The sequence below is a fragment of the Pezoporus flaviventris genome, unplaced genomic scaffold (assembly GCF_033815535.1).
Source record: "Pezoporus flaviventris isolate CSIRO_AGI_PZ_B2104156 unplaced genomic scaffold, CSIRO_AGI_Pfla_v1 ptg000228l, whole genome shotgun sequence".
Classification (NCBI taxonomy): domain Eukaryota; kingdom Metazoa; phylum Chordata; class Aves; order Psittaciformes; family Psittacidae; genus Pezoporus; species Pezoporus flaviventris.
The window spans coordinates 190,411-199,340 of record NW_026892776.1 but is presented as its reverse complement, the minus strand read 5'-3'; the positions used below and the strand labels follow the sequence as shown (position 1 = coordinate 199,340).

Genomic DNA, 8,930 nt, shown 5'->3' with positions numbered 1-8,930 from the left:
TTGGAAACCCATGGGAATTATAAATAAATAAATAACTTTGCCCACTGGCTAGAACTCTTTAAAAAAAACAAAACAAACAACAAATTCATGAAAATAAGTTAAAAACCAAACCTGGAGCAACAAGAAAAAAAAGGTCAATTCTTAGCACTATTAACAACTGTACAACAGACTTTGCTCCTCTCTGACTTTGTCCATATTTACAGCTCTGTTGGTTTGCATTGTTTGTGCATTCATGAGGGCACAGAGAAGCAAGGAACCCCAGACAAATCCACGTGAGATGGAGGCACAGGAGGCATCGCCCGGCTGGGCTCCCGCTGTCCTCTGAGCTCCTTGGCAAGGAGCTGTACATCCAGGCGAGTCTCGGGAAAGCACCAGAGTAGGAAAATTCAAGTATTTCCTCCAGCACAGCCCAGGTGGCAACTGAAGGCACTCAAGCAGGGGGACAGAGGAGAAGAGGCACGACCCTGGACCTGCCCCCCGCCATCAGTTCTTCCCTGTTGAAGCTTTTCTCACAAGAAGGTCCCTGTTCCTCTTGTGTTCCTGAATCCAGCAGGTCAGGAGACACCTGGGAGCCTCCAAACCCAGAAACAGAAACAAAACAAAGAAAACAAAACAACAACAAAAAACGAAACACAAGAACTACACCCAACCCCCCAACCCAGCTCCCTGATAAAACCCACCCTCCAAAAAGCCCAAATTGCCCAAAATCCCAGACCTCCCTAAAAAAACAGCCAACCCCAAAACTCTACCCCAGTCCCCCTGAAACCCAAACTGGACAAAGCCAAACCCTGATCCCCCCCCCAGAAAACAAACCAGAACAAACCAAACCAAAGCAAACTAAACGGAACAACACAAAGTCCAGGGCAGCCGGGCTGGATGGCGGCCACTGGTGCTTGGAAGACGAGGTCCAGGACAAGCTGTGCGAGGTGCATCTGAGGATCCTTGCTCAGTTCTGTGCTCAGCAGGACAAGTCTGGGATTCTTTGCTGCTTCTGGCCAGGAGCTGCCTGAAGCTGTCACTTGCCAGGCTCCTGGATGAGGCTGTGCAGGTGGATGTCGGCTGTCTCCTGGGGCAGGTGAAGGGCTTGCAGCCACGTGTGGTTGAAAATGTCTTCCAGGGATGGTCTGTCGGAAGCGTGCAGGGATAAACACCACCGGATGAGGTGCTGGCACTCTGGGGAGAGAACCGGGACCTGCCGTGAGTCACAGGAGGCTCCTGTCCACCTGTCCGCAGTGCTCAGGAGGTGCTGGGTGTGCTCAGAGCTGCACCCAAACCTTGTGCTCTGTGATGTGTGCTTGAGAAGAGCAGGCTGGCAGGACATGTGCCGCCTCCTCCAGCTGACCAAGGCAGATCAGCCTCCTCCACAGCTCTCAGAGTGGGATGCTCGTGTGGCCGGAGCCACCTCCCAAACCCCGTTCTCCCCGGTGCTGTGAGCCTGGGTACCCACTGACAGAGACCTGGCACCAAAAGAAGAGCTCCCCACCGATGATGTCCTTATCGTGCTCAAAGGGGACATCCCTGCAGACCATGTCATAAAGCAGCACGCCCAGTGACCAGATGGCCGTTGGATGGCCATGGTAGCGCACCCACTCTGGTGGACTGTACACGCCTGTTCTTACAGGGTACAGGCACAGCTCAGCAGGAGGATGCTGCTTGCTCCCGGATCCCTGCCCCAGCATCCCCGGGTATGTGGGGTTGCACTGGTGGTCCCACACCAAAAAGCAGGTCGGCAGCTGCTGGAGAATGAACTCCCCCTCCGGCAACGCAGGGAACTGCCGGTGCCCAGCCAAGCTGAGCCCTGCACTGCCCGGGACCAGGAGCATCCCCCCAGCTCCGGGCTCACCGTCAAATTCGGTGTAGGCTGTGTCCTTGAGGAAGGTGCTGGAGGCAAAGTCGATGAGCTTGAGCTCTCCGGTGGACAGGTTGATGATGATGTTCTCGTCCTTGATGTCTCAGTGCACGATGCCGCAGCTGTGGCAGTGTCGCACAGCCTCCAGTACCTGGAGGAACAGCCCCCGCGCCAGGTCCTCAGGCAGGAACCTCCGCTCCGTGATGAAGTCAAACAGATCCTGCGACGGCTCCGGACGCTCCAGCACCAGCACGAAGCTGTCGGGCAGCTCAAACCAGTCCAGGAGGTGGATGATGGCGCTGCTGCCAGAGCCCACCTTCTTCAGCATGGCTATCTCCATTGGTACTCGAGTGCCGTTGGGCTGCGGGGGGACCATGATGCCATCAGCTGGGCTGATGCTGCACCAGGGGTCTGGTACCCCCTGCCCTGGGGATGGTGTAGTGCCGCCCCGCACTGCCTCACCAGTACCACGCATCCCCCAGCCTGGGAAAAGCTCTGGCATCCACCTGCCTGGACCTACCCGTGCTTGGGCATCCAGGAGATGCTCCAGTGCCCTCCTGCCTAGCCGCAACAGTACCGGCTGTCCCCCTGCCCCAGGTATGCTCCAGTGCATTCTGCCTGGCCACACCAATACCCGGTGCCGCCCTGCCATGGGGATGCTCTCATGTCCCCCTGCCCAGACCTGTCAGTGCTTGGGCATCCCCCAATCCAGCGGATGCTCCAGTGCCCTCCTGCCTGGCCACAACAGTACCGTGCTCCCCTGCCCCGAGGATGCTCCGGTGCCACCCTGCTTGGCCCCATCGGTACCGGGCATCCCCCATCTGGCTGCTCCGCCTTCCCCGGTGACTCCCGGTTTCCCCTCCCGCTGTCCCGGTGGTCCCGCACTCACCAGCTCGCCCCACGAGGAGATGCGGTCCCGAGCCACGTGTTTGATCGCCACCTGCAAGCCAAGGGCAGCGTTGGGCTGAGCTGGCCCCCGCCGCGCCGCCTCCCCCCGCCCCAGCGCCGGCCCCGCCACTTACCGGGGCGCTGTCGGACAGGCGGACCCCCGAGTACACGGACCCGAAGCCGCGGCTCCCCAGCAGCGGTCCCACGCGGTAAAGCTGCTCCAGGGGCTCCTTCTCCTTCCCTGCGCGCCAGACGCGGCCTTATGGACTTCGGCATAGCACCCCCACAGCCGAGCCGTGGCGGTGGGATCAACTCCTCCACAGGGAGCTTATTCCTCGCTTTATCCCTTTTCCGTGCAGCCTTGCCACTTCCTGATGGTGCTCAGTGCGCAGAAACCCATGTTGGTGGGGCTGTTCTGGTGTTCACCACATGTAGCTGATGCCCAGCACCAGCTTTCTGTTCTGACACCTTGGTGAAGGAACAGTGGCTGGATGCAGTCACTTTTGGAGCTGGAATATGGAGAGCCTTAGAGAGGTCCCCAGACTGGCATTATGCAGAAGGAGCATTAAGCGGCTGAACAAATGCAGACCCCATGTTGATGTGGCTGTTTGAGTGTTCACCGTGTGTAGGTGACACTGACAGCTTTCTGTCCTAGCACTTTTGGTATGGGAAGAGGGGCTTAATGTTTTCACTTTTGGAGCTGCACACTGGGGAGCCTGAGAGAGAGCTCCTCAGGCAGTACACACATAGAGCTTTAGGTGGGTTAGTCAAACACAAGTCTCCGTGTTGGTAGGGCTGTTCCAAGGGTGCTTGCCAACACAAGGTGATGGTCAGTAAACAGCTTTCTGTGGAGGCTGTTTAGGCTGTGGGTACAGCTCATTGCCCCCCTTCCTGCCCTGCAGTGCCTGGGGCTGGTTGGTTGACCAGTGTCTTGGGGGGGGGGGGGCACATGCTGCCCAGGAGAGCGCCTGACTGGGTCTGTGCTTCCTCCACCTCCGCTCCTTAAGTTCCCCCCAGTGCAATCACATCTACCCTGACTGACTGAGGACTGGGCCTGTAAGGATGCAGGTTACCTTCTCCCAACACACAAAGGGCTGTAGCTACATCAGTTCAGCCAGCCTTTCCACCAACCCCTTTGCCAGAATGTTTCTGGCTGTGCTCTTCCCTCTTCAAAGCCATCTCTTCTCTGATGCTTCATCTCAGCACATTATATTTGTGAGGACAAAAAGGCAAGGACCAACCACAACCAGTGTAAAAACATGTACATCATGAGACCAAAATAACTTACACTATTTACAGGAACACATCGAGGTATAAAATATATGTACATGCCTTGTCCTCTGACATACCCAGACTGCTGGGCTGGGCTGCATGACCCAGCAGAGACAAAAAACACACCTTCACAAGAGTTGGCCTCTAGAAAACAGCTCTGAGCAAGAGAAGGCACCTGCTATTTGCAATGCTTCTGCAGCAGGAAGGGGTGAATGAGCAGGTGACGTGAAGCTGACGCTGCCTGAGCCCTCCCCAGGACTGGACTGAAGGGTGCTGGGTGATCCCAGGGCACAGGGCATGTGGAAGAGCTGGCAGGTACCAGGCAGAGCTGTTAAGGATGAAGGCAAAAGCCCCCCTGGGCAGGAGGAAGATACAGGGCTGTGCTTTTCTATGGGTGAGCCCTAGGAAGCCAGACCAGGGCCTGGGGGATTGGGGCTGTGCTGGGCTCCCTCCCACTTCCAGCTGGAACACCAGGAGGGCCAGGAGTTCCCTTCCCTCTGCAGGAAGCAGGGGGCTCAGGGAGGGTGTTGCAGCCTCTAGGCTGTGAGCTTGCTGAAAAGCAGATGGGAGCTCTATGCTCTGCAGAGATTGTACCTGCACCCTGTCCCATATGGGACAAGGGAAGAAGGTCAGGGATAGGGGCACTGGGAGAGCACCCTGGGGAGCAGGCACTGGTTCTGCAGCACCAAGGCAGAAGGCAGACTCTGAGACCTTAAAGCAGCTGTGCTTAGAGGGAAGAACAGGGAAGGGGACAGGACCGCAGAGCCCAGCTCCTCACAGCTGGCCAGGCTGGGAGATGCAGCACCCACTTGTCCTTCTGTGCCACAAGGGCTGCGAGTGCCACGGATGGGGCAGTGCCCAGGCTTCCTGGGGGGCTCAGAGTGGTTTGGGGACCCTTGTGTGCAAAGCTCAGCTCTGGGCCAGCTCTGTGCCCGCAGCAGAGGCAGGAGCTGGCCCCTGTGTGCTGGAGTGGGGAAACCCAGGGGGCAAGAGTCAGGCCCCGGGTACAAAAGCAGCACCCAGTGATTTGAGGAAGGGAAGGACTTCTCTGGACTGCAGGTATCAAACCAATGCACCCAAGGGCAAAGCAAAATGAGGTGCATGGTGCAAAGGCAGCTTGAAACTGTCCCTGCAATGGCAGAGGGATTCAGAAGCCACAAGAAAGTACTTAAGCTGTGCAAGTCTGAGCCCCAGAGGAGCTCCCCAGCACAGTGCAAAGGATGACTCAGCTCACCTGCTTCCTCCAGCACACAAAGAGCCCTCACCTGAGCCCATCTCCACCTTGGCTGTCTAAGTCCATGGCTCTGAAGGACCAGAGTCCCAGGCACCACCCTTGCTGGACCACCTTCATGTTGGGACATTGTGCTTTAGTGTTTGGGGGAACCTGCCCCACCTAAACTGGCTCAGAGTGTGGCTCAGAGCTGTGAGCCACTTTCCAAACCCCATTGTGCCAGGAAAGCAGAATACAACTCTGTGTCAGCTTCCCAACCCCAGACAGTGGGGAATCTGGGGCTCCAGGTTTACCCTGGTTTACGTTCAGTGTCTGGGACTGGATCTAGATTCAACTATGGTTTGGGAATAAAATAATCAAACATCATACATGAGAATGATGTTCTTTCACAGACCTGGACAGAGGCTTTTACAGGACCAGTTCCCTGCTGCTCCAGGCTGCAGGCTCTGGAAAATGGGGAACAGTTCATTCCAGTGATGTGCCTTGCATGGACATTCTGAACACAAGAAGGGCTTCACTGCACCCTCTTAGAACAGAGGCAGGAATCCAGATTGAGCTGAGCCTTTCATAGGTCCCTTTCCATCCTGCAAGGGGACAAGAGGGACCACTTCCGCACTGCAGATCAACACAGTAATAGCAACAAAGCTGAGGTCAGCCCGATCACCCCACCAGCCACAGGAGGAAAACCTCAGTGCTGTGACTCAGCTGGGGGGAATCCTGCTGCATGAGGGGCAGTTCAGACATACAGTGAGGTGGGGGTGAGGCCATGTGTCCCCAGCATGAATTCAAGTGTGAAAAACCATAACAATAATTGAGAGAAGAGAAAATCCTAACAGCACACACACTCCCCACCCCATTCCCAACACAAACCCAGTGACAACAGCACCCAGCTTGCACCGTGAGGTAGCTAAACCAGATCAACACCCGAGAAATGCTCTTGTGCATGAGAGATACCAACCCACACAGATACTAAAACACACACACACACACACACACACAGCTATAGGATCACAGTTATCCCTCTCCTCAGAGACCCCCTATCCAGTCACTTGCTGCTGTGCTGCAGCACCTGCAGGCTGCAAGCGCCTTGAGGCCCCCTCAACGTGCTCCTGGATGCAGCAGCGAGGTGGATGCTCAGCATCAGGCAGGACTGAGCACTCAGCCTTGGGAAATAAAGCAGGCACTTGCAGCCTACACACAAGAAGAAACTGGTTGTGAAAGGAAAGGTCTGACTCCAAGAGTCCCCCAAGAGCAGGTTCCTTCATCGACTTCGGCAGGGAGCAGTGAGAGGTTCCACATCAGGCACTGGCAGATCTTGGTGCAGACATTGATGCAGACATTGATGCATATGGTACACCCAATTACAGACACTCAAACACACATCTCTGCCCAAATACACACATCCACACCACCCATTCCAGCCAAGCAAAGCTTCCGCCAGCTCAGGAATGAGCAGGGAAACCCTTTCCAAGGAGGGTGACACCTCCTGAGGCCCCCATGTCTGTGCCTTACACTCACTTCTCCATCAGCCATGGCAGGAGGGCTCCTCACCTCAATGCAGGGCTCAGACATGATCACCAGGGACTGCTCATTGAACTGGGCATGGTCATACACAACACACACACACGCATCACACCCGCCACAAAGGCAAGCCAGTAGGATGGGCTTTTCCCCCAAAACGAGCTGGGGGTGGTCCAAGAGTCACCATGGTTGGAAAAAGCAGAGGGAAAATGGTCTGTGGGGCAGGTCCTGAACCTCCTGTGGCCTCTGAGATCCCAGTTCATTGCTGGTGGGGTCTCATGAAGAAATCCTTAAATTTGAGTTCAAATGCTGCTTCTTCTGTGACAGAGAACACCAGGTTCTCCTTGCCCATGGCAGGAGAAGCCCTGCTTGGCCCAGGGCTGGACAGAGCAGGAGACGATACAACAGGACTGATGGAGAAAAACTCCAGTGTGAGACCAAGGCCTTGCATGCCCTGGAGCCAGAGGAGGAGGAAGCCTGCAGAAGCTACATCCCTGGGAAAAGAGTCCTGAACAGAGTCCCCAGCTTTTCATGGAGATTGGACTGTGCAAGATCATCCACTGCAGGATTGTCCTTCAAGCAAGGGGTGAATCAGGGGACTTGTGCGAGATGAGTGTGTGCTGCCCCTTCCTCACCCTGCTGCTGGCACAGCTGAGGCCAACCTGGCCCATCCTCCGGCTGCTCCATGCCTTGGCTTGGCCTTCTGTGGCTTCCAGATCCATGGGGCCAATGGGCCAAACCTGAGCTAGTCCTTCCCAGGCAGAGGACTAAGAGCAGAGCCTGGAGGAAGGATTTACAGCTTCCAGAATAAGATGAATCACAGGGATGATGGTGATGAATCCAGCCTTGGCTTCTTTGCCCTGTAACCTCTGTTCTTTGTTTCTCTATCTCAAGGGGGTCAGCATGCTGCAGGAACCTACCACAGAAGCCCTGCTGAGGGCCAGGTTGTCAAGAGCAGGGTTAAGCAGCCTTTCCCCACTGCAGAGCACTAGGGCAAGAGCCCATGAGCCATGGGTCAGCTGAGTTTATGACTGGAATTATGACTGGAGTTTAGAGAACATCAAAGGGAACTGCAGCAGGTTTGTCTGTAAGTTGACTGATGGAGATGTTCCCAGGCTTGCTGTACATCCACAGCTGGGACACGGCAAAGGAATTCAGAGGTGCCCACCTCCAACTGCTGGGAACAGGTAGATGGAGAATGTGGAATGATGGGATTACCTGGAAATCCTTCTCCAGACTGCCCACAGCAGAGAGGCTGTCCCACAGGTAATGGCTCCAAAGACAGCCCCTCTATGCTGTGGTCCTGTCCAGCAGACACCAAATGTCCTTGTGGCTGTGGAGTGCAGAAAGACTCCTGCAGGAAACAGCCCCATGGCCAACAGGGACAGAAGCAGCACATCATGGTGGAAGCCACATAAGCCCATGGAGGCAAGGGGGTGTCTCAGAAGAAGCCAAGGAGCTCTGATGCCCACAATTTCCATCAGGCTTTACAGCAGAGTGGGTGAGAAAAGAGCTGAAATACTTCATGGTCACTGGAAAACCATCAAGAAACCTCAACGGGAGGGAAGGTGGAGCTGATGATGCCCTGCGGAGCTGCCTTCTCACAGGAGCTAGTAGTGGTCAAAGTACCAGACGGGGCATCGTCCGCCCCACCGGATCATGCACAAACAAATCCCTATCCCTGGACTGAGCTCCCAGAGATGACCAGATCTTGATCGTGAGGGAGAGGTACCTTGACCTTCACCCTCCTGTTATGTCCTCCAGTCTTTGCAGCTTCTAGTTGGACCCTGTGGGTAACCTCCTCCCGCTCCAGAGCTTCACTGTCAAGTCACTGAGAAACAAAGGTGAGAAGGATGGTGTGACCCCAGGAGTCCTGCAGAGAGGAGCAACACTGCCCACCCCAGCCCATGGCAGCATGCACCCCACAAGACACTTTTCTCATGGCAAGAGTTTGCCCAGTCTGTTCTGGGGAGCAGAGAGGCCCAATGGGGCTCAGCCTCCAGCTCACCCCACTGGCAGCAGTTGGGGACAATGAAAAATGTTGACCCCCAGGGCTGACCCTGACCACAGGACTCCTGCACCCCTCGAGTGACTCTAGGTCAAAGCAGTGACACCACAAGGAGCTGCTGTGCTTCATCTCCCCAGGGCATGGGCTGCTTTGGGGGTGAC

The 8,930-nt window shown here is 55.8% G+C and overlaps 2 protein-coding genes across 7 annotated transcripts in view; both read right to left on the bottom strand.

Annotated features, from left to right (window-relative positions):
* Positions 1-810: 810 nt before the first annotated feature.
* LOC133262990 (serine/threonine-protein kinase pim-1-like) lies at positions 811-5,284 on the bottom strand. The gene is given in 5 exon segments (XM_061442528.1): positions 811-1,173; positions 1,484-2,210; positions 2,739-2,789; positions 2,872-2,996; positions 5,275-5,284. Coding segments are annotated over 5 exon segments (1,071 nt in total). The 3' UTR covers positions 811-1,015.
* KIF21B (kinesin family member 21B) overlaps positions 2,141-8,930 on the bottom strand; it is a 44,382-nt gene continuing 37,592 nt past the window's right edge. For 5 of the 6 annotated variants that reach the window (XR_009741423.1, XR_009741425.1, XR_009741426.1 and 2 more), the window contains one exon: positions 3,931-8,592. Coding sequence is in view for 2 of the 6 variants with exons in the window: in XM_061442611.1 (XP_061298595.1) it covers positions 8,538-8,592 (55 nt within the window). In the remaining 4 variants the exon portion in view is untranslated. Of the gene's footprint in view, positions 2,211-2,738; positions 2,790-3,930; positions 8,593-8,930 lie in introns of those variants that run through there. The other variant, XR_009741424.1, reaches the window with a different exon arrangement.